Source organism: Pogonomyrmex barbatus, unplaced genomic scaffold (genome assembly GCF_055798465.1).
Source record: "Pogonomyrmex barbatus isolate J1 unplaced genomic scaffold, ASM5579846v1 scaffold5, whole genome shotgun sequence".
NCBI lineage: Eukaryota > Metazoa > Arthropoda > Insecta > Hymenoptera > Formicidae > Pogonomyrmex > Pogonomyrmex barbatus.
In genome coordinates this window covers 11,432,443-11,457,610 of record NW_028297149.1, presented here as the reverse complement: position 1 = coordinate 11,457,610, position 25,168 = coordinate 11,432,443, and the positions used below count along the sequence as shown (strand labels likewise).

At 44.9% G+C, this 25,168-nt stretch overlaps 1 protein-coding gene across 6 annotated transcripts in view; it reads right to left on the bottom strand.

Moving 5' to 3' along the window:
• The window catches only part of LOC105431558 (uncharacterized), a 206,345-nt gene that overhangs the window by 11,620 nt on the left and 169,557 nt on the right, over positions 1 to 25,168 (bottom strand). For all 6 annotated transcript variants that reach the window (XM_089081944.1, XM_089081945.1, XM_089081949.1 and 3 more), the window contains 3 exons: positions 11,666 to 11,882; positions 5,366 to 5,520; positions 49 to 5,082 (listed from right to left, as the gene is read on the bottom strand). In XM_089081944.1, the coding sequence (XP_088938070.1) occupies positions 49 to 5,082; positions 5,366 to 5,520; positions 11,666 to 11,882 (5,406 nt within the window). The remainder of the gene's footprint in view (positions 1 to 48; positions 5,083 to 5,365; positions 5,521 to 11,665; positions 11,883 to 25,168) is intronic.

Sequence of the window (25,168 nt, the reverse complement as noted above, 5' to 3'; positions counted from 1 at the left end):
ATAAAATATATGTTTGAATAACTATTCTTGCTTCAAATTATTCTTTACCGTGGACGACGAGTGATGTCTAGCCGTAATTGGAGGCGCTGGTGAGGCTGCACCGTGTGTAGTGGTATCCACAGCCGGACTGTTGGATCTCTGACTGTTGCCTGGACTATGAGTGGTCGTATCCGGAGGAGATCCTTGTCGCATCATAGCCGATTGCGCCACGTTAGTTTGGTTCCCGGCAGTTTGAGTCGATACAGAATGCCTCGCCATCAGCGGGCTATGTTGTTCATTTTGTTGAGCCGTTTTTTCCACGACAGTCGTGCTACTACTAGCGAGAACGTATTGCTGTTGATCGACATTCTGATCGGACGATGGTGAATTTACGCCGCTCTTTGGAGAAGATGACGCCACTTTACTCTGAATCATACCAGAACTTAGAATATACGATTGATTGTGGTCAAGATTTAAAGAAGGATCGACAGCCTGTCCGCCATTAGAAGCTGCGCTTTGAAAATTTGGTATCTGATTGTTCGAAACCATGGTCGTTTGCTGCTGTACAATCGTTGTGTTCTGTTGAACGAAGGTAGTGTTTTGTTGATTTGACGCTGAAGATACGGCGATATTCTGCGCGGTTGCACAAGGTACCATAAGTGTTTGTCCGTTCATCTGTATGAATTCCTGCTGACCCTGCATGTTTGGTCTTACTTGAGAGGTATTGAACGTTACTTGCTGATTCGGACTGACGTTCGCCACTATCGGGCTCAATTGATTCCCGAAAGACGTTGTACCGTTTACCAAAAATTGCCCACTGTTCGGCGAAAGAAACTGCGCTCCTGGACTATGTTGTTGAATTATCTTTCCACCAGTTGCTTGCGGTGCCCTTATGACCATTCCGGCTGGACCGGCAGCTAATATACTTTGACTCGGATTAAATATGCCGCCATGACTTTGTACAGGTGTCAGCACATTCTGACCGTTCACGTTTTGTATCTGAAGCTGCATTCCGATGTTACCCGTATCCTGTAATAACGTCGCTGTTCCGTCCGCGGACATTACCATGCTACCCAAGCCTGGCACAATAAATTGCTGGATAGTGGGGAAATTCTGAACCATTCCGGTAGCGCCATTCAATAAATTCACTGGTTGAAGAAGATTTATCTGTTGTGCTGGTTGAGGATTCGTTATAATTTGCTGAGTATTAAATTGCGCTGACGTTGTGCCGGTTTGACCGTTCATCACAAGCTGCGCTGGTGCTCCGCCTTTACCGGGTACGATGGTTAACGCCTGGAGCATGGGTCCACCTATGCTCTGAGTCTGGAAATTTTGCTGAGCAAAGTTTGACTGCGACTGCATCAGCATACCAGCGTTCTGTTGAGACGAAGCAATGTGTAGCATCGATGCCACAGTTTGCGGATTTGTTTTTCGTTTTTTGTATGCCTTCTTTTTGGTCATCCCCGATTCCGGCGATAGAAGCGCCGGTTGTCGATTCACCGTCATGCCTTGATTAGCACCAACCGTCCTAGACACATCCTGATTCGCATCAATGATCGACGGAGTGTTTTGTATAACGTTGCCGGTGGCAACTGTCAGATGAGGTATCTGCACGTTTTGGCTTATGCCGTCCATCGTCATTACACCAGGTTGAATCAATACTGGAGTCTGGATGGTATTCACAAGCACCGTGGGTTGTCCTATCACTTGTTGAGCTACGCCTACTGCGGGAATTACCTGACTGACAGCTCCGGTCACGCTAGTAACCATTGGCGACACTGACAGCGGTGGCATAGAATTGGCATTGGAAATGATTTTTGGTGGAGGAGGTGCCATCACGCCGTTAATCGCCGATCCAGTACTTGCCATTATAAGTTGACCGCCACTGGATACCAGTATATGACCAGGTGGTAGTGTCGACCCGGCAGGATGTTTTAATATACCACCAGAAGTAAGAACATTGTGAACTTGAACATTGGCTTGAGGATGGTGTTGCGGTTGATGCTGCTGCTGTTGTTGTTGTTGTAGCTGCTGTTGCTGCTGCTGCTGCTGCTGTTGTTGTTGTTGCTGCGTTTGTGGCTGCAATGTCGAGTTTGTGCTGGCCTGAGGTACTTGTATGCTACTAACAACGCTTTGAACCATTTCGAGCGGTGATTTAGACACGCTCATTGTCGAAGATTGAGTATGTGTAACAGAGGAATGAGTCACAACTGGAGTACTCGGTACGTTCGTCAACGCTGCAGATTGAGTTTGATGTTGTGGTTTGTTTGACAGAAGATTGGGTATAGCGGGATTCGGTATCGCAGATGGTGTGTTTATAGAAACGGTGGCGGTATTCGCCCTTCCAGCTAGTACAGATGTAATTGTGTTACTGCTAACTGTATGACCGCTCGCCATAGTTGTTATTACGGATGACGTTCCGCTAAAAGTATTCATGGGTATCCTGGAGATGGTGTTAACAGTGTGTGGATGAGGTTGATAACCTTCTAGCGAATTTTGCCTACTTATTTGCCGTTTCACTTGAGATGTTAAATTATCCGTTACAGAAGAAGACGTCTGTAATGGTGAAGTACTAGGCGGGATACCACTGGAACTCATTGTACCGGAACTAGGAGTCTCTGATCTTTGTTCTTGAATGCTGCCACTGATCAAAGATTGAGACAACTGCTGTTGCGCTTGTGGAGTTAGCGTCTGTGATGGCATTTGGCCCGACATGTGAGAATGAGGTGTTGGTGGTTGTGATGAATAACTATGTGGTGTTGCTGGTTGTGATGAAATGAGACTCTGCGGAGTTGCTGGTTGTGAGATCCCAGGTGTCGAGGCTGCTGGCGTATCCGAATTAGCTGGACTATTCGTGCCTATAGGAGATCCGTGACTGGTGCTTACGGTACCGCCTTGGATCGGTCTGGAATCAGCTTGCGGTTGATTGTTCATTTGATATCGCTCGCCAAACGTCGATGATGTAACAGGATCCTCACGCTGATCCGTGTGCATCAGGTACTGCCGCTGCATTTGCTGCTTATACTGATCCTGAATATAGGACTGTGTGTCGGCACTGGTAACGCAATTTTGACACGGACTGCTCTCAGAATCCGTGCCGCTGTTGCTCGATGTCGGCGTCATACTGCTGTGTACGACAACCGGTGAAGTCGCATGATTCTTTACGGAAGCAAACGACGAGGTACTCGTTGGACTGGCAATAGAGGAAGGCTTTGGTTGAGGAATATAGGTATTAGGCACATGCATGCCATGACTGGTCTGAGACGATGCTTTCGAATTGTTGTTCAACATGCCTACTTGAGAACTACTGACACCGGTTTGTCTCGATATCGTGCTGTTTAGCAGCGCCGTCTGCTGGGCGAGGTATCCACTGGGATCCTCTAGGAACGAAGGACCGCTATTGTTAAACGTTGAACCTATTTGACCATTATTTTGCTGATTATTCTCACTGAACTCATCTACCGGACTCGACATTGAATGCTCCAACCCACTATTGGTTCTCGAAGATTCTGCGACACCATGCTGTCGTTGTTTCTTTACTATTATTTTATTCGACTTCGCCTTTTTCCGCGCGGCCTCATCCGTCCAATTGGAAGGCTGTGGAATGTGATGATGAAGCGGTGGCACACGGTCGAACGAATTGCAATTAATATTCTGTACCGTGACAACGGACGGTTGATGAGATACAACCGCGGCACGATTTTGCTGCCATGGCGGAGTTCTGTTGTTGAAATGCATATTACCGGGTTGCCCGTTTGGTCCCATACCAGACTGCTGCGCCTCAACGACGTGACTGGCATTCGGGCTTCGTCCCGTATGATTGGACAAAAACTGCTGTTGATGTCCCATTTTAGCGTCCGTATTCGTTCCTTTCGAAGGATCAAAATTCCTTGGATATTGCACCTGATTCTGTGCATACATCCGTTGGACATTCTCATGAGAATTATTCGGCAAACCGCCATTTTGAACAACGTGATGTCGTTGCATCGAGTGATTATGTAACAAAAGTTGCTGCTGCTGCTGCTGTTGTTGTTGTTGTTGCTGCTGCTGCTGCTGCTGTAACTGTTTTGCATTTAGATCTTCATCAGTAACTGACGGTGCTCGATTATGCCTGCTTTGAATGTCAGTAGCATTAATGTTAGTCATAACAGCAGAACCAGTTTGCTGTTGCATAACATCCACGGAATGATGGTTTAATTGTTGGTTCGAATATTGTGGCTGAATGCACACTTGTGACATTTGTTGCTGCTGCTGCTGCTGCTGTTGTTGTTGTTGTAATTGCTGCTGAATCTGCATTTGGAAATGATCCGTCGACTGAGGTTGCATAACATGCTGATTTTGTTGCGACTGTTGCGGTTGCATCTGATGTTGATGAAGTTGATGCAACTGTGGATGAAGAGTGGCTTGATTCGACACTTGCGACGACTGCATATGATGCACATAATTCTCAGCAGGATGCTGAGTATTGTAATTCGATTGTTGATCCAGTTCCTGACTTAAATGCTGTTGTTGTTGTTGCATATTGTGTTTTTGAATTTGTTGCAAATGCATTTGTTGTTGTTGCTGCTGCTGTTGTTGCTGCTGATTTAAATGCTGCTGTTGTTGCATTACATGTAACGATTGCTGATTTAATTGATTAATATAGTGAGGAGTTTGTTGTTGCGCTAATTGATTTACAACGGTGTTCTGATGCTGCTGTTGTTGTTCCTGTTGTTGTTGCTGTAAAATTTGCATGTGCTGTAACTGCTGCTGATGCGGTAACAATTGCTGTGATTGTTGTTGTTGCTGCGATATATGCTGCTGTATGAGCTGCTGTTGTTGTTGCTGCTGCTGCTGCTGTTGCTGTAGGATAAGCTGTTGATGTTGCTGTTGTAAAAACTGTTGCTGTTGTTGAGACATATTGTTGAAATTTGTACCCTGCTGATTCATAATCAACGGGTTGCCCATCAGCATGCCCGACATATTATGTTGATTTAATCTCTGTTGAGGATTTCTTGCACAACTGCTCACGTCATGATTCTGGGAAGGCGAACTTAAAGACTGATGACAAATTTGTTGTCCGTTTTGCTGGACTTGCAAATTCGGGATCGTAATTGGCCATACCTAAAAATAAGAAATAATTGCATTTAAATAATTGAATAAACATAGTATATAGATAAAGATATGTAAAAATATTAGATAAGATATTCGTAATTAATTAAATAAAATTCATACTTAATAGTTATAAAATATAAATCTTTTTTAAGTTGTAAAATGTCTATATTACATAATAACGAGAATACCAAGTGTTGTTCAGTATTGTGCAAAACACTGAGCAAAAACACAACTTCCGGCTCAGTAAGGAGACCGGTAATTTGCGATTCAATTAAAGCTACGACTCAATTACCTGCGATCCATTAGGCACCGGTGAACCTTGAACTCCAGATGCCGCAACCGCGGCAATAGCTCTCTCCCGTTGTGCCAGAAGTTGCGAAACCGAGACGCCGGAATAAATGCCGCCTATGCCTCCTAGTTTCCTCTTCTTCTTCTTGCTGAGACCATCTGCGCACGCCAATAAAGTATCTCTTAATAAAATGGAATCCAATTATCTTCGATTCGCCGGCATCTATTTGAAATTGAATCGACAAAGGCTTTTCCCGTTCGGAGCGCAATTGTGGAAGACGATAAGTCCTCGGCGCGGTAGAAATTAAAATACGACTTATTCGCCCTAATCCCGCGCCGTCGGCTTTCTCACTTATTATTCAGGCGACGTTCCAAGCCTCTTAATGAAGCAAGTGTTCCATTTGAAATCCCGCCGCAAGGTTAAATCGTATTTAGCCCGACATTTCCGTACTTTAAACTCTCTGTGCTTTTTGAAACGTCGGCTTTTCCCTCGGTCTCATTATCATTCCGGAAAATACCTTTCATGAAATGAAAATATCGTCGGCGATAGATCAAGAGACGTAGTGGAGTGTCAAAACAACCAATGTAATTAACTTGTTAAATTAATTAAAGCAATATAACATACAATATAAATAATAGTAAATATTTTGAATCTAATAAAGATTATTAATTATTACAATAAGCCATTAATCTTGCTGCAACAGGTAGAAGCATAATCAAATTCATAATTAAAATTATAATAATAAATAAATTTATTATCATGTATTATTTATGATATTATCTAATTGTGTGAAATTTACCATAGTTAAAGTTTGCTATCGATGCATATAAAGTAGAAATCTGTTTTATTATATCTGTGTATGCACATAACTTTGAAATTATTCAACAATTGCTTTAAAAGTACAATGCAAATATTTGACGACAAAAATTTGTGATAATAAAAAATTATGTTGTTAATACATTGATCAATTATAGACAATATATCAATCTTTAGCTTGAAAAACTTTAGAAACGGTATACTAAACTTTTATAAGAAAAAGGTTCCCATTAGGCAAATAATAAATTACACGATAAAACTAAAAACACAGAAAAAAAATAATCATATTAGCATTATTGCATTTTTATTGATAAATATTGTACATTAATCGGAATAAACGGCTTAAATGGAAAAATCGGAATACCGAGAAGATCAAGAAGATTTATAACGCTTTTGAAAACGCTATCATTCGCATATTCATGAAGAACTGCCGCAGGGGCCATCGACACTTCCGAATTACCGTGATTTACGAGACGTGTTAGAAGCAGGAGGGATAAGGTCTTCAGCGGGACGATAGGCTAAGGGGATCTTTTATCTGTAAGCCTACAGAGGATAATTATTCTCCGTGCGCGCCGATTGCGGCGCGGGGAGGAGGGACCGGATAATTCTCTCTCGAAAAGGGAGAAGCATGAAAACGACGAGAGGCGAAAGCGAAAGAGGAGGGTAGTAGGAGGATAGTAATGAATCTACGATGCCAGTAAGGCAACCTTGTCCGTCCCGACGACGGTAGTTTAACCCGATTTCCAAGAGGGGGTGCGGAAGATTTGCGTAAAATCTTTGGATCCATTTTGTGGCTTCCGGGGGTTTTCGCGCGAACGCGTAAAGTCTCCCCCCCCCTCCCCCCGCGCCCGTTTACTTGGAATGCCTGCAGTCAATGGCTCGAGCAATAAACGTTCTCGTCGTTAAACCCCCCCCCTCCCCCCGATGAAAGAGGGCGACGTAGTAATTGGAAGATGTAGTTCGTCGTTCGCGGCTGTTTTCAAACGCCACGTTACTCACTTAAGCACGTACATTGGGAACATTCGTTGCTGAACTCGCTCAACGTAACAAACGGCCAATTTTATGGAACTCTAATTTATTTGGAGACTATCTCTTCTCTCTCGTTGCCGATTCGATTAAAAACATATTTTTCTATTAAGAAAGAAAACCTCGAATTTTCCAAATTGATATGTTAAATAATATCTAATGCGATTTACTCTGCGTAGCGCAAAAGAAAAAAATTTTAATTGTAACGCAGATAAAACTAAAAACTATATGTTATACAATTGTTAAAACATTGCGAATGATATCGCGAGGAAATGCTTACGATGAAAAAGGTTTCTAAAAATCTGCTCACTTATTAGTATCGCTCGAGCTAGAGTCAAACGCACCTATAAAGGTGACATTCGGAAGATCGCGGGATACATCCACTCTCTATCGGCCTCACTGACGCAGCATCGTCGGGAACGAACGCTGATGGCATCGTCGGCGCTGTAACTACGACGGCAGTCGGGCACTTCGAGCGTCGTCGAGCTTCTACGTTCTCGAGCTTCAGCCTCAATCTCGCGGGCGAATGACTATCTTCAGCGTGAGCATAAAAATCCGCCGGGATCACGCCGTTACGTTACGCCAAGGCGTTGATGCGGACTGAGCGGAACGGGATCGAAATGCGCTTGCGCGGCCGACTGACGGAAGTGGGTGCAAGGGTGGCCCGAGGGAGAAACAGAGAGAAGAATAAGAACCCTCCGCTGAGGGAACAAACGTCACTCCCGGGGCAGGCGCAAGAATCACAACCGGAAGTCATTGGATCGCAAGGCTGCTTTGCTCTGCCCCCCCCTCCCCCCTCCTCCCCCTCCTTCCCACCTACGCGCGCGATCGTGGCTCGCTCTCCTCTCGTACAAAATTAACCCTTATCAACTCCGCGTCTTCGCCACCGCCATCCTCCAACAACTCGACTAGAACTATAGCGTAGCTTCTTTCATTCCTCGTCCTCTTGTAACCATCACCATCGCCACCATCTCTCCACCATCAACCGCGCCGATCACGTCGGAACACGTGATCGTCCTCGTCATCGTCACAAGCAGCGAAGGGAGAACGGATTCTTTCCTCCTCCCGAGACTTTATTGATCGTCACCGCGATAAGGAGATACGAACTGGTCCGAGGATACAACTGTGTCTTATATTCGCCTTTTTTGAGATTTATTCCTCTTTAATATGATTTCAATTAATTCAACACAACTCGAACTAATTTTTTATTTGCCAACGAAACCTACTGTATAAAAGAGCCTCTCTTTTTCTCCCTCCCCATTTAATTTGTACAATGTTTTAAAATGTTATATCCCACTAATCAAAATTTGCTCTTTCATCTTACATAGAGATTGGACTGTGTTTACTCCGCGTTTTTCCCCCTTTGCTTCTTTAACTTTAGAAGATTATTTCTCGCAGGAACATCCTATGCAAACAGAAGTCTTCAGAAAAGAATACGGGCCTAATAGACCCGTCAGGCGAGGTTAATCTGTTTGCACAGCACAATATTCTCAGTGTGAACAACGAAAACAAATAGACTCGCGTGCAGCAAAATCCGTTAAAGGAATTTTTAAAGTTTGTCACCTGCAATGAAAACCCGGAGTAGAGGGTGGCGTCCTCTCACACGGGAACGAATTGGAGTTCGTCGACCGTAAAATCGCTTCTCGGTGCTCTCGGGATGTCGCGGTAACTGCCGCGCACTACGTCGACGTCGAGGACAAAAGTGATCGATCGAGCTCCGGGGGAAACTGTTTACAGGGAAAATTGTTTGAGGCGACAAAAGATCGCGTAAAACCGCGCCCTAGATTTAGTCGGACGGGTATTACGACCGATTCAACAATTGCACGATGCGTGATGATTCTCGTTAAACGTGTCTACTGACATTTCCAATCGAGTAAATGAGGTTGGACTTAATTATCTTAATTAAGTCTTGGAATACAACTGGAATATATTTTACGTCACAATACACATAGCGTGAAATATTCGATTTAATATTTGAGATGTTGTTAATCTAATTACATAGAAAAAAATTCCTTATAATGGAAAGCATTTAAAAAAAATCGCCGCCAATTTCCTAAACTTCTATCAAGAATTTAATTTAGTACAAATAATTGTGTACTTTACGTTATTGAAAAAACTAAACTAATAAGGCAATTAACATATTACAAAATTAATACAAAAATAACCATTTCACAGAAAAATGGCGCTAAGTATGCGTCCCATGTCATCTTAAAAAATATTACTAATGGAATAAAAGGATATATAAAAGAATCGAAAAAATGAAGAGTTAACAATACAAAATGAAATAATTTAATTAAAATAAAAAAATAATGCAAAAAATTTGGCGCTTCTTTTCCAGCAAATTGCTTCGAATAATTACGACTTCTACCTCGCTCTCGTGACCGATAAAACTGAGACGTTCAATCATTTCTACTCCCAACGCGGTATATAATCCATCGTAGGTACGCGAGGACCCCTCCCTCTTAAGCTGGCAAAGTCAAACTGAAAATCAGAAAAAGGGGGAATTAAATCGGCTCCCAGCGGGGGTGAGCGCGTTATGAAAACTTGGAGCTCGACGTTCAACGATAAAGATTCATTCGAGTCTCTCCACTTATTCCCTTTGCCGTTCTTCTCCCCTGCACACGTAGAACGTACATGTGTATGTATGTATGTATGTGTGTGTTTGCGCAGAGCGCGAACCCGAATGCGAGCAACCCCCCCATGGTGCGCCAGCGAGAAGAGAAAGTCGGGGGAGGGGAGAAAAAGCTAACCCTGCCATCCAGAGCGTGTCGTTTTATATCACCGGAGAATTGGAATCGAAGCAGCGCGAGCGCGCGTCGATGTTAAAACGACCCTATAAAGTCCCATAAAAACACCGCCACCGACGTATACGTATTATCCTACCTCGCGCACCGGTCGTAAACTCGAGTTAAACTTCAGCCCCAGATTTTCAGATGCAAGCGCGGAATTACCAGCTTCCTCCCCCTCCCCTCTACGATGCCGCGCACGAATGCAACCACACGGAACGCGTGGAATGCATCGTGCTAATTTATTTGCGAGGGGGTTGCGCAACGGTTCAGTCCATTCTTATTGTCGTGAGAGCAAGTCCCTCAAGAGACATGGACAGGAAATTATGATACCATACGGATGCTTAATTGCAAAAATAAGTTCGTAATTTAGCGATATAATACGCAAATTAATAATATTTATGCTCTAGATATATATCGTTTCTATGTCGTATTCCAGTAATTCAACGTCGAAGCGTTTCCAGCCCCGCTGCGAATAATATTAAAACGCGCAGTTACGACGCGCGCAGGGTGAAAGTTTAATAACCGTTGGTCGCCGACACGGTCGCGCTCGGCTTTCAATCTACAAGCGGATTATAATTTCTAGCCGACGCAATTTGGAGTACAGGTAGAGGTACGCGTCCGTAGCGTCCTGCAACAGCCGCTTAATTAACGGCGCGGAAAGTAAGGGAAAAAGGAAGGGGGTAGATTGAAGAGAGAATGGGAAAAGAAGCGACGCGACGGGATGGGATACGTCGGTTATGGGATTTGGTAATGAAATTCGGTGGAGAGTTTGGCGGCTATGGTGATACATCATTCCGCCCTGCCTGTACCCCCCCCCCCGTTCTCACCCTTCGCCGCGCTTCTCTCGAGCTTTAATGCCAACGTGGCGGGCGAAGAAAGAACGATTCTGAAACGGGAGGAGGAGGAGGAGGAGGAGGAGGAGGAGAGAGAGTGAGCGAACCGACTTCGCTAATGCCGCAATTTTGTCGTCCTTCTTCCACTGTCGACTTTTTTTCCCTAATGATCACGGCTCACTTGACGGGGTGGAAAAACTTTTGGTCTTCCTCCAATAAAAGTTGGCACGTGTTCCCGCGCGACGGTGAATAAACGTCTCGACGATTATGGCGCCGGTTCGACGTCCGACTTGACAGAAAACTTTGTTAATACGCCAGATCGATAGAGAAAGTTTCGTGGACACTCGCGCGCGCGCGCGCGCGCGCGCGTGTATGTATGTGTGTGTGTGTGTAAGATAGTGCGGCATGGAATTTGATCTGCCGAAGTCGTCAGGATTATAAAAACGGATGTTGAGGATGGAAAGATTTTGATTTTGATCGATCGTAAGAACGATTACACGCTTAATACGAAAGAAACTTCCAAAGTCTGACGCAAATATATAATGGCGCGAATACTTGTTTCGAGAGATACCTAAACGTTATAAATCGAAAACGTAAGTATCTAACCACAAATAACGTACTTCGCTATCCATTCGTGATTAGATTCTGTTAGATTTAAGTGTCTGTTAAAACACTTTGTTAAAACTCATATTAAACGTACGTTCTATAAAACAGCGGTTCTCGCTTTACGTTTCTATTAGCCTCGTACTACTATGTTTCTTCATTAATGCGGGCAGTGAGATTTTCTCCGCTCGATCCGAATTATAATCCGATTATTCTGGTAGCATTCGCGCTCTTACCTTTTCTGGTTTTATCCGGCGACGTGGGCGAGTCGGCGTTCGCGTGAATCGAGGCCGTTGTCGGGCCAGAAGATAAAGTCGACGACGAGACCGCCGGCGTACAGGACGCAACAGGACTGGCGGCCGCGACCGGCAGCAGAAGTTTCCTCTTATGGTTACAGAGCTTGGTCATCTCCCGCGTCTTGCCCTGATCCGGGCTCCAAGGTCGTGTCGCAATCTGAAACAAGAACGTCCGCGCCGCTCGTTATTCGTCTGATGGTATCGCCAGCCGGTATGACGGGACTAATGAGCTAACTCGGAATCATTCCAAAACGCAAAATGACAAAAGTCTCGAATCACCGAATGTGATTCTCTCGAACTTTCGATACACTCTCGACCTCGTTGGCATCGGCCCAGGATCGTTTCGCGGAGTCATCGTCGAGATTATCGGGTTGAAACACTTTCGTTTCAACCAAATATTTCGTCGATAAATCAAATCTGATTGATACTCGGAGTAGCATCGATAATTTATAGCGAGCGTTTTTAACACGTTAAACGCGGTATTCCGGTATGAAATAAAAGTGATCCCCTTTGCCGATCTCGCCGAGCGGATCGCCATAATTGGCGAATATCGAGGCGCGCGAAACGAGCGAGAGGCGAGCGTGCGAGGCGAGAGGAGGAAAAGCGAAAGAAGAGGAAAGGGAGACCGAGGGAGTCGGTGGCCCCGGACTGACGATGCTCATGAATCTCATGATCGATGCGCGAGCGGAGTTAAAACGCGTCCGAGTTGGAAGGCCGCGGGCCGATGCCCGTAATGGCCGTGCGCGGGCATCGCCGTGTTACTTGTCAGCTCGGGAGACGTTCAGTAGCAATTTACGGCCGCAAACACGATGCCATTACCAGCGTGTCGTAAATAAGATGATACCGCTTGATATATAAGAAGTATCCGTAAAGCGCGCCGCGCGAAATGTTAATCGTTGTGGCGTTTTTCCTGGCTGGATCCTCGCAACGGTCATCGATCGCGTGGCGATCGACGGCTAATAAGAACGGAAAGAAGAGGATATCATCGCGTGACATTTGAATCGTTATTCTCAAATTAGAGATAGAGATCAAACGAAATTAAAATCAAAGTCAAATGAAGAGGTCAATTAAAAGATCTCGCGCTCGAGCTGAATATTTCACGACTGGGGACTGGATGATATTCAGCTCGGATCGCCAAGGATCGCGGAAAAGAAATTCGTCGCATCCCGCCTGAGAGAGTATTTGGTGGGTTAATTAAGAACGACCCGAACACGGTGCCGGGATTACACGTACTCGGCCTTGCATCGTCGAGAATCCGACGAGTCGCCGCGCCGATGTAATGACGTACGCACACCGGCGATTAACTCAATCAGAACGTGTTTTCTTCGACTGGCCTATTATTCATTCCCCTTCTGGCGAGGCGTTCATCAGCGATGATCACTTTACCGGCTAATCACGCCCACTCGCCCGTCACGATGTAACATCGAAGATAGAAACAGGAAAACCTGTCGTCGTAACGCGACCCACCTCGGAAATATTACGCATCAAAGATATCATCGCGACGAACACACGCGTAGAAGGATTGTAATTTACAAATCGATCGCCATCACCGAATCGACGAGATCGTTTAATCGAGAAGGCACAGGCGACGGTATAATGGCATCCGTTGAGCAGACCGATCTTTGGACAACAAAAAAAACTCACTCGTAATTATTGGAGATTATAATTAAGAAACAAAAAAAAATAGCAAATAGCAATACAGCACAAGTATGAAAGCGATACGTATGAGAGCGCTGGAAAATTAAGTTTCTTTTTCATTCTCAAAGTTCATCCGCATTTTCTTTGTGGGACGAGACTATCACGCGGACAACGCATCGCGCGCGCGAAAACTCAATCTTCCTTTTTTATTCACGCTCGCTCGGTGCGTTGCCTTCGAGCGTGCTGTTGCGGTTACGTCGTACGATTGTATATACATTTGCGAGGTATGTACGCAAGGTGTTTGCATCACTATCTAAATAATCCTCGTCATCGGGAGAGTGCACGGGCTTGTGCATATCCACTCCGCCGCCGCTTTCCACGGCATTATTTCCCGTCACACGCCGACCGTTGCACGCGAGGTAATCACGCCGGCGAGCGGCGGCGGAAACCGCGATTTAATCCTTTTTCTCGGACGCAAAATGAGACGCCGTACTGCGACAGAAACGACTTTAATACGATAGCTTTTACCCGTTCCCTTGTGTCCGGGGATGAAGCGAGAGTCTCTCTCTCTCTCTCTTTCTCTCTCTCTCTCTCTCTCTCTCTCTCTCTCTCTTTCTCCATCTTTTTCACCTCTCGCTCCCTCCCTGATTAGATGATCTCGAAAGGGAAAATAAACCGCTCTCTCCGCGCTGACTGTAATTACCACGCCAAACGAGCCAGCTAGTACGCGCGGTATTTCACCGGTTTTACATAAAATTATTTTATATAATAGGTTACTGTACCGCGTATAATCGGACGGCCTATTACATTAGAAAAAAATGAAATTAATACTGCAAACACTCTTTGAAACGTCCAGAAACAGATACGTCCGCGGTAAAAATTTTTTCCCTTGCCAGCACGAAAATTAAATATTACCAGTTATTGTAAAATGCAGTATTTCTCTTACTTCTCACGTATATAGCAATGATTCTAATTACGAGAACGTCCCCCGATGAAATTTATTGGTAATGGAAGAGAAACCAGTTAGAAGCGCAATAAACCTGCCGTACAATCTTAGTTAGTTGAGGGCATAATATTTAAATCTCCTTATTTACCAATACCGAGGTATTCGTAAATAAGACACGTTAATTACTCGCGTAAAATGAGCCAGAGAAATATAATCCGTGCACAATGTTAGCATTCCTACATCGATATACATTCTCATAATTAAAGCGCATAAAGCCTCGCGCGGAACTCTCATCGAGCGTGTTCCGTATCTCGCTCGCGAATACGCGGCGACCTTCGCGAGTCTTATTTCGATGTGAGTAAATCATCGGATGCCACCACGGACCGTGGAGTTCAGATCTCGGAGCCCCAATCAACTTCGAACGCACAAGACCCCCTCCTCCCCCCCTATTTCTTTCGACTTGACTCGACTCGACGCGACGCGGCGCGGCGCGGCGCGGCGCGGCGCGACGCGCTGACCTCGAGATCGTTAAATTAAATTTATGCCAGTTCCTCCCCTCGCCCCCTTTCGCCCTCGCAAACCTTCTTGCACGGTGCGCGCGTTTATCGTTACCGCGCGACATTACACTGAATTAACGTAACAAGGCTATTAGTCCGCGATTTTACGACTTTAATTGTGACAGCGGGACCGACCGCTCGTTCCCGAGGCTCACAAATTGGCTCTCGAGACAATCGCGCGCGGGGGCCGTACACATCGTGCCGTATACATCGTACGTACCTGTCAACCGCGGATAATTAAACTCGCATACGTAGGTACGCACGTACGTACGTAAATGTACGATTGTTCGCGGACAACGTTTCCCAGGGAATGTCTCGGCCCCGGACGGGATCGCGAGCGCTGGGTGACTACGCGTCTCTTTCGGGTAACAAGTGGCAGCCCATTCGTTACGGCGAGCACGAGCAATAATGTTTCGCTAAACGCCGAACTAGTTATTGTATAATTGAATGAAACGGCGAAATGCGCGTCGTTACGTAAAGTCCCGTCGTTTAAAGCGAGGCCGAATCAATTATCGGAATCTCTCACAATTGTTGTGACTTATTATGAATTTCCTGCGATAAGCGCGATATATAAAATAAAAGCGCTGTGTAATTTGATTATATGCGCGGGTGCTCGAGCGTGCGGCTATCATCTCTGTGCTCATCGCTACGAATTTGTAATAAATTGTAACGAGATCGGTAAAGCTCGATCGTCGTGTTTACGCGCGACACAATCGATTTAACAATAATTTTTGAGATAATTGACTTTAAACCCACTTTCGCGTTACGACGTTGTGTAGCTTTTTCATTTGACGCGTATTCTGATGATGAGAATATAAAATTTTATAGAGGGAGGGAAGGAGGGAAGGAGGGAGAGAGAGAGAGAGAGAGAGAGAGAGAGAAATGTCGCGTTATTAAAAACTCTCTGCCACTATTAAAAGTCTCGCGTCAAAGCCGGGAATATGGTTCGACAATGAGCGCTCGTCGACGTCAATGCGAATATCTAATTTACGATCGACGACGCTATGTTCCCGCATTAATATCGCCATTATTGAACTCGAGCAACTGTCGGACGTAATGAAAGGTGCCTCCGCATCTACAATCGTGTCTACAAAGAGCATTCGGCGTTTCGCTGTTGCAGCGTGCCACTGCCCAGCGACGTGCAATTAATTTAAACAGAATCCTTAAATTGACAGAAAAATAACAAAAGTTGTCGCTTCGAATATCGCGATGAATTTTTATATTAACCTTTCGACTCGAAATAACGCGAATCTCCAGAATAATAGAAATAAATAGACTAATTTTTAATAACTCAGACATTTTTAATAACGAATCAATAAATTGCCGACTGGTGCTAATGGAAAATGAACTCGCGTGTACGAAGAGCCTAGGAGATATTTAGGTCACTAGGCATCACTCGGTAGTTAATTAATTCATTAATTAGTAACTCTTCACTGGTAATTGCGTGCTCGCCCCCATTTCTCACAAAAGGTGCTTACTTTGATTACGACGTGTGCGAATGTGTGTGTGTGTGTGTGTGTGTGTGTGTGTGTGTGTGTGTGTGTTTTCGTTCCCGAATATTCAAATAATCTCTTAATGAACGACAGTTCTGCAGTTTCTATCACGGTGCCGCACGCCCTTGTGTTATTATGGCTCGTAGAGGAAACAGAGGAGACGATAAAATCGAGAGATGATAAAATGCCCGCACGTCAAGCAGAGGCAGCAAGCTCGGTGAGCCGTGACGTTTCAAAAGTCAATCGTCGGCAACGTGGGCGTCGTCGCAATGTCGCGTCGAGCGTCACGACGCGACGCGATCCGGAAATACCGCAAGGGAGAGAGGGAAAAAAAAAAAAGCGCGATCCACGTCTGGTAATCCAATCGATGGCCGATGATCATCTGGTTGGCTAAACTGATACTGATTCATCACGCGATAAGTCACTCGTAGGATGTACAGTCCCTCGTGGGAAGGAACGCTTTATGCCAGCGACGCTCGTGTCAGGAACGAAAGGGAGCGCGTGCTACGTGACGCTCGCTTAATTACCACTCGTTCATGAACGAGTGACCCGAATGATCACGCTTCTAGTACGGCCTTATTATATGCGACACCGATGAAAATAAACGTGACAGCGTAACAAAATAATCCACAATCAGCGAACAGAATTGATCCGAACCGGAGAGAGAGTTAATAGGAGGAAACGGTAGACGTCGTCCTCCTTCGACGACGGTTGTAATATCCGCGCGCAATAAAATTGTTAAGTTGCATTTAGCCGTGCGATTGCTCGATAGTCGAATAATCGCGCGGATGATTCGCTCGCTCGTTTCGCTTTCGCTAATTTCGCCTCTTTCTTCGACGTTGCCCGTAACAGCGGGGCGCGGGATATTCCCTCGAGGTCTCTTAATACATTAATCAATTAACAGCCATTACTGTCCGCGATAAGAGCATCCGCGTTTAATTACCGCCCCGTTTCGCTCGCTCCTCCGGAACGCAATAAAAACAGAAATTTTACCAGCGAATCGAGTAGAGTTGAAGCTTTAGCATAGGAAATTTTCGACAAATAGGTATACAATTGTTTAATAAACCGCGATGCGACAACGAAGATGCACGATACACAAATGCCGGGATATAGCGGCTAAAACGGTGGAAGTAATCCTCATAAATCACTGAACAGATAGCGCCATTCGATAATTAACATCCGCTCGACCTCGTTTTCCGTGGAAGTGAGAGGATGCTGCGCGCTTTCGTTTCTACCGAGATGGGGAAGGAGAGCGGGAAACAAAAGGTCGAAGATACGTCGTCGTCGTCGTCGTCGTCGTCGTCGTCGTCGTCGTCGTCGTCGTCGTCGTCGTCGTCGTCGTCGTCGTCGTCGTCGTCGTCGTCGTCGTCGTCGTCGTCGTCGTCGTCGTCGTCGTCGTCGTCGTCGTCGTCGTCGTCGTCGTCGTCGTCGTCGTCGTCGTCGTCGTCGTCGTCGTCGTCGTCGTCGTCGTCGTCGTCGTCGTCGTCGTCGTCGTCGCCGTCGCCGTCGCCGTCGCCGTCGTGAAAAGCGCAAACGAGGGGCGATAATTCAGAAGTCGACGGTCGTTGTAATTTTATCTCGGACGGCGCGGCAGCGGCGAGGGAGAATCCCAGGAAGGTAAAAGCAAGGCCGACGCGGGAACCCCCTCCCCCCTCCCGAGAAACAGAAGGAGAGAAACGGAGGTGGTGGATGTGCTGTAATGTTTTACGATTCTCATTTATAATGTCGGGTAATGCTCCGCTCAGTATGCAGTGCGTATTCGCGGACGACGCAGACTGCATCGCTGTCGTTGTCGTTGTCGTGCATGGCAAAATATCGTTCCGCGTGGCATTAATTTTCGTATCTGGAATTTATCGCGTGCTCCTACCCTTTTGCTCCTACCCCTCATACCTCTCGTTTCTTCGGTCGACCGTGGATATTTCCGTGAGTTGGAAATTTAACCGGTGATTTTGCGAACGATGCCAAGCACCCTTTTCTCGTAACGTTTTTCCTTTTTCTGAGAGGGAAAAGAGGAGGGGACAGAGAGAGACAGACAGACAGAGAGAGAGAGAGAAAGAGAGAGAGAGCCCGGGCAAAACAGCGAGCGCTGAATTATTTTCATTCCCACAGGGTTGTTCATCAAGTCCCGTCGGAGTGATACGTATTTAAAATGTAATTCGAGGCTCGAAGCCCAAAGAGGGAAAACAAATTCCTATTTCTATTCGTAATTCTCACGTATTCAATAATTAGGGTTCATAAATTTTTAATTACGAGAAATCGTACAACTGCGGGAAGCACCCACGTTAAAATAATCTCGAGGAGAAATCGACGCGCCGATAAATTGATCAAGAGAGGAAGTCTGCGAAGTTGGGTGACTTATCGTCGAATTACTCGTGAGATACGTGGGCTCGCGCTTGAATGTTTTATCCCCTTATGATAAATATTTCCACCTAAATAACTCGACGGGGAGGGGAAGGTGGGAAGACGTTTCTAGGTGCATCAAGAAAAATTACTAACGTAACTTCAGTCGGAAATACGGGGTCTCCGACCTTTCCGCGATATTGTCGTAATCTATCGTAAGTGCCAGGTGGACCGTTATAAAAGTTGCGCGTATAAAAAAAAAAAAAAAAAGACGGGAAATAAATTATAATTGCATCCATCACGGTCGCCGTAACTCGATTAAAAAGGAACGCAAGTCCGTATAATTCAGCGTAATACGTCTCAGATAAGCGTATAGCACTTAGCTGAAATTAACATTAATAAAATTTGTCCGTTTCCGCGAAATTCCCAGAAGACTACGCCGGAACCTTCATAATGGCCGCGTTTTACGAACTTCGCGGCGCGGGGGCTCATTTATAAAGCTTGAACGAGGAAGACGAGCGGCGGTTCCGCGAATTCAATAAAAGATGCTCGAGTGGGCGGAGTGCTCACTTTTTCATCGACGTTATCGAACGAGAGGCGGCCGTACGGCCACTGTTCAGCCTCGAAGGAAAAAGAACAATCGTAAGAATAATACGGATAGTAAATCATAAATGCACGGACGTGGAAAGACAGATATCCTCTCTTGCATTTCCTTTATGCATACCCGAACATCGTATTAAATTAAAAATAAGAAAAACGATCGTGTTATATATCTTGAAATTTTGCAAATTAAGCAAGGGCCATTTTAGCGCGCGGAATTCAATAGGACAATCAATAATCATGTACTCGTTGAAATTTTATTTTTAGCACATCAGAAAAGAAATACCGTTCTGCATTTTTATAAAATAAATTCGATATAGGTGTTTATATATATATCATATTTCGTCGAGCAGGCTAAACGTTATATATATATATATTAAATACAACTTCATACCGCGGCCAATTATCTCGGAATATAAAGGGTGCGCGAGGTCTCGGCGATAATTAATTTCGTTCGATTATTATTATTATTATTATTATTATTATTACTACGAGAGGGAGGAGCGCAGCGATCGAACGATCTTTAATTAAACGTTCCTTGATTAAGAAGAAATTATCAGACGTCGTTACGTCGATGCGTGGTATGATTAGGGCTCCAAACGATTCGCTTTCAATTTACAAAATTTTTTGCCCGTAAGTTATGACGCATAACGGGAGAAACGAGCAAAAAAAGCTTGATTATTTGAGAGAAATTTCAACTGACACAATACAATTGTGTAATACGATCCATATATTTAATTAGCATTATAATAATATATTCTATCATTTAATGAGTCTGCCAGCAATAAAACGTTAATTATCCTAACGTAATCGTTTTACAATGGGCTATATAAACTGATCAATGCTACGTTTACACCTGTCCGAGTTACATCATAATGCAACATCCGCGCAACATGTAATATATTCGTAAAGATCGTTTCGTTCTCGTTGAAGACTCCATTTTAGAGAACAAGCGTCTTATAATATCGAACGGCCAACGTATAATGTACCCTTAATGAATAATTATTCGTTAAATACCGCTATCGGGATAACGTAAATAACGAGGACGATGATCATTTTATTAATAACGCGTTACCGCCATTATCAGGATAGTTACGAAACGGCAATTAGACGACTACCGATCGTATCGGGGCTATGCGTTCCGGTTTACGTTGCATGCCATATCGCATAAAGAGTTGCCCCCGATCGTTTAAAGCCCCGACTGACACATACGTAGATAGCGTAGACGCTCATAGGTAAATGACAGGGAATTGCAATTTCTGCGACGGCAATTTATTCGAGTCCTGAACAGGCATATTAATATCCCACAAATGACAGGCAAAACACACGTCTCGATCGACTCGTAATGCCACGTTGCTGGTACGATAATCGCGTTGAAACCATTGCGTCCCGACGAACGACGACGATCACGTACGTACTACCCCCCCCCCCGATCATCTCGTTTTATCATTCGTATTATGATGTCAGAATAATATAGCATCGTTGTCCGATGCCGCGGTCTTGGGGCAATCGCGTATCGATTTTCTGCCCAACGGCGAACGGTGTTAGAGCTCCCTTTTATCGCCGCGGGACTGCATTGCCCATTAAGATTTTTTACACTTTTGCAGAGGAGCGAAAACCTTCATTTGTTCGCGAGATCGAGATCCTAGTAGTCTCTGAAATATCTTGACGATTATCCGCTCAATTAATTCGGCATTTTACTAATACAACCTCCCGGTAATAATTTTTCAATTTAATCGATCGAGAATAATTCTCGAGTTCTCTCATCGTCGCGATCTCTCGACGATCTCGCAACAATTTCAGCGACGATCACATGCGAGCTAGAATCACGACATCGACATACATCAACAGGTTTATTTGATCGAGACGTTCGCTTTCTCACGCGAGCGAGTGAAGAAAAAGTGGCTCGTTAACGTTCTTGAAACACAGAAATATAACTCGCACCGATCTCGATGAGTTAGTTTTACCGCGACGAGAATAAAACAACGAATTTACGTGCGCGAGGAGTGAATGGAGAACGACTCGCGCCTCGAGTGAGTATCTTCCATTTGGCGGCGAGGCCGCACGGCGGCATTAAGTCGACGACGGCGCACACGTGTAAAGAGCGCAATTTTACACGACACTCGCGTCTAATCCGCGTAAGCAATAATGCACGTAAAACGATCGGACGTCGGAGCAACGGCGCGCGTTAAGCCGCGGCGACAAGAGGAGAGAATGCCGCTGAAAGCCGGCGCCATCGCGGACGTCCGCGTGCGTTTAATTAAATTAAATCTAAAATCAATTATCGTCGCTACGTACACGTAGCTTCCGCGCGCGCGCAAATCGCGCGAATGAAGCCCGCGCTTTTAGACGAAGCCGCCCATAAAAGAAAACGAGAGTTCGCCTCGTCTCGGTAAAAACATAAATTGTCGATGAATCGACAACGCGCGTGAGCCGCCGGCCGCGGGATGCAGGCAATTATGTAACTATCCCGCGCCGATGCTCGACGATTAAATCTTCCCGCAACTATGTTTCCCGCAAGCGTGTGTGTGCGCGTGTGTGTTTGTGCGCGCGTCAGCCACCGTGACTGGTTATTTTTGCGTCTGGGAAAATACACGGCGTAGCCGTGTCTCTAGAATAATAATAAAAGTCGGCACTAATTCATAACACTTACACGTACTTATTTCGTAAACAATCGTCGGTTATTAAGCGAAACAAAAGAAAACGTTTATTTTACAGTATTTCGCTTCTCGTCGAGAGAAGCTGATAAATCTTAAATTTTATCCCATCGCATCTTTAGCAATAGCCGTGTTTCTGACCAATAGCTGATACTATAATGTAAAAAGAATGTAAATAATAAGATAATAAAAGAATATATTTGAAAAAATTATATCTAGATTGCAGTCGCTCTTGTGTGGGATCTAAAATCATTTTACGCCAAAGTCGATTCACTCCCGCACGCTTATAAATAATATCAATATGTGCGCACCATGTATGCATATTCGATCACAGGATAACCACGGGATAACTCGAAGCAAACGCGATTCCGACGCGGTAATAACTGGAAACGCCCGGATCGTCTCGGCACGGCCGGAACGTAATGCGAATAATAAACCGCCAACGGCATGGTTTATTTATCTGTGCTTTTAATCGATTCCGAATAAAGGGCCACCCACCCTTGCCGGGACACACACTGATTGGCAAGAAATCGCGCGCGCCACCCTGCTCGCCATCCGAAAAACCGGTATGAGTTACGGGCGTCGAGATAAAATCGTCTTTCCCTCCTTCTCCCCCCCTCCCTCCCCCTCCCCCTCCCCGTTGCCTCCTTTCTCCCCCTCATCGGGATCGGCGATATCGCGCGAGTTCCTACGAGACGACAGCTTTTTCTTGCGGATTATACGGCGAACGCAGAGGCGAGTACGTCGTGTGCGCGCTCGGAGAAATCCCGCGTATCGATACGATCAAATTGTCATACTGCAAATCGCTTTTTCAGCCATCGCCGTCGGAAAGAGAAAGAGAAGCGCGCCGCTCGTCCGACATCTCCGCTCCGGTGATATTAATCTCGGATGAAAGTTAATTTAGAATTGATTTACAGGTACACGGGCACCGATCGATACACTAAGGTTCGTCGCAGATTATCTTATTAGGCAAATAAATAAATTATATGTACAAGGTGTCCTCGAACAAAAGTGAACGAGAAAAGTGAAGAGATATTCCGTAATTAATATTGATCTTTTTTTTCCGACGAGAATTTTACCTAATCACGTCACGTTTGTCTAAAAATTATTCGATATTGTTTCTAAAAAATTCCGAAGAAAATTGTTATATTTGCTCTGACAGGAGGATAAATCAGACGATAACTTTTGAAAAATTTATTAGACGTAGATACAATACAAGAAAAATACATAGAACACATGTTTCGTTTCGCGATAAGCAAATCGAAAGACGAACTTGAAATGTCAAACGTGGCAGGGAACTATTTGCGTCGTACGTGAACATGATCGGTTATAAATTCTGCAACTAGAGTAACTAATTGTATGTACATATGGCATTTAAATGTCGAAAGGATAAGCACGATTATCGCGCTGCTTGAAAATATAATGAACCATGAGTTACAATCGCGGCTAAACTTTGTACCGTGAAACGCGAATGACGATGCGCGTAAAGACGGATATTTTTCACGACTACCATAAAACGCAAATCGCGGGTTATATAATCGCGACGACGTGCTCGAATGTCAAAGACAACAAATTGTTCACGCGGCCGTGTGTGACTGAACCTCGTTCTTTACGATACATCATCGGCTCGCTCGGCCATAAACGCTCAACTGCGCGGGGTGTCCCGTTAATTGAATTTAATCTCAATCGTCGACGAGGCTCAATTTTTACGTCGCCGATCGATAATCGACGATTCGAATCAATTTAACGAAACTGGTTGGCGCAATTGACTTCGCGTGCAACATGTATGCGCGATAATTGCATCCCGAGTGACGAAGGAAGTCGTCGAGGAAGATCGTCGTGCGATCAACTCGCGTCGTATCTTCTCGATTGCCTGCTATCTACAGTTGCCGCTTTATAGAAAATATAACGACTTGGACGAAACGTGGCGCGCTCGTACGATCTATGTAACGATTACGAGAGCGCGCCGACGTTTATACAGAGCACTTTCGGCGTTAACGTTAACGGCGGCTAAAGCAGAAAACACATCGCCGACTCCGTGGCCCTTCTCGTAAAAAGCGCTTTGAACGTGGCCTCGGTAATTGTTCGGTCGCTGCGAAGTGCACAAAAAAATCTTTATGGTTTTATTTTCCGCCAATGGCGCGAGGAGGGGGACGACGGGTCCCTCGTAAAAGCAAAGTCGAATCGTTATTTTCTAGAGGCCGTGACGACGATGACCCGCGGGTTTTTAGCACAACATTTATTAATAACGAACCTGCGCCTGATTACTGATTACTTCTCGACTTCGGGAAAAAATTGCGATCGATAAAAGTAAGCTGTCCGAAAATTAAGCTAATCAATTTCCTCTTTTCAAATTTCCTAATTTCAGTACCTAATTAGTTTATAATTTCATCAATTTCCTCTACTTTTTATTTCGATCAACTTGGTTTCCGAAAGATCCGAATACCTTTTTAAAATTCAATAGACACGACAACATTTATTTTATTCCATGCAAATAATATGAGAATTGACACTTTTGTGCGAAAATCCTCCTCGATAATTAGCCTTGAATGCTCTCGCGATATGCCTTGAAGAGACCGATCGTTATCGAACCACGTATATTCTCAAGGTTTCGAGTAATGCTAAAAAGACAGAATGTATAATGCAATAATTTCGCCAAGTGGAAAAAAAGTTGCTCGCGTGTCCGAGTAATTACTGGAAGAAAGCCGCTTCACGTACGTCTCTCCGACTTAAGTAATGGCTATCAGCGTGTAATTCCAGGGCCGCGAGTCTCGTGAAACCCGAAAAGAAACAAAAACAAAAAAAAAATCAGCGAAAAGATAATCGGCTCCATTATACCTTCGTTTGACATCTATATGGATGTATTGGTAATAATCAGTCGGACCTTGAAGATCGATAGAATCATTTATACGGTATGAAACCGGGAATGTTGGAAGGTGAAGGGCGGTAAATGGCACCTCAAGGCGAAATAACTAATAACGGGGGGCCTTCCGCGCGCGCAGAAAATGAATCGATCTCAATTATCGCGGGAGATACGGCGAAGGACTTGAAACACGTTGCTGCGGGTAAATATATTTATCACTTGCTAGACTCGCATTACGCGCGCTCGTCCGCTTTTAATTTCTTATCGCGCGATATTGTCCCCCGCGAGAAGGTTTAATCTCAATCTCGCCCAGGTAATAATTGGGCCGATAATCCTTTTAACAGAGATA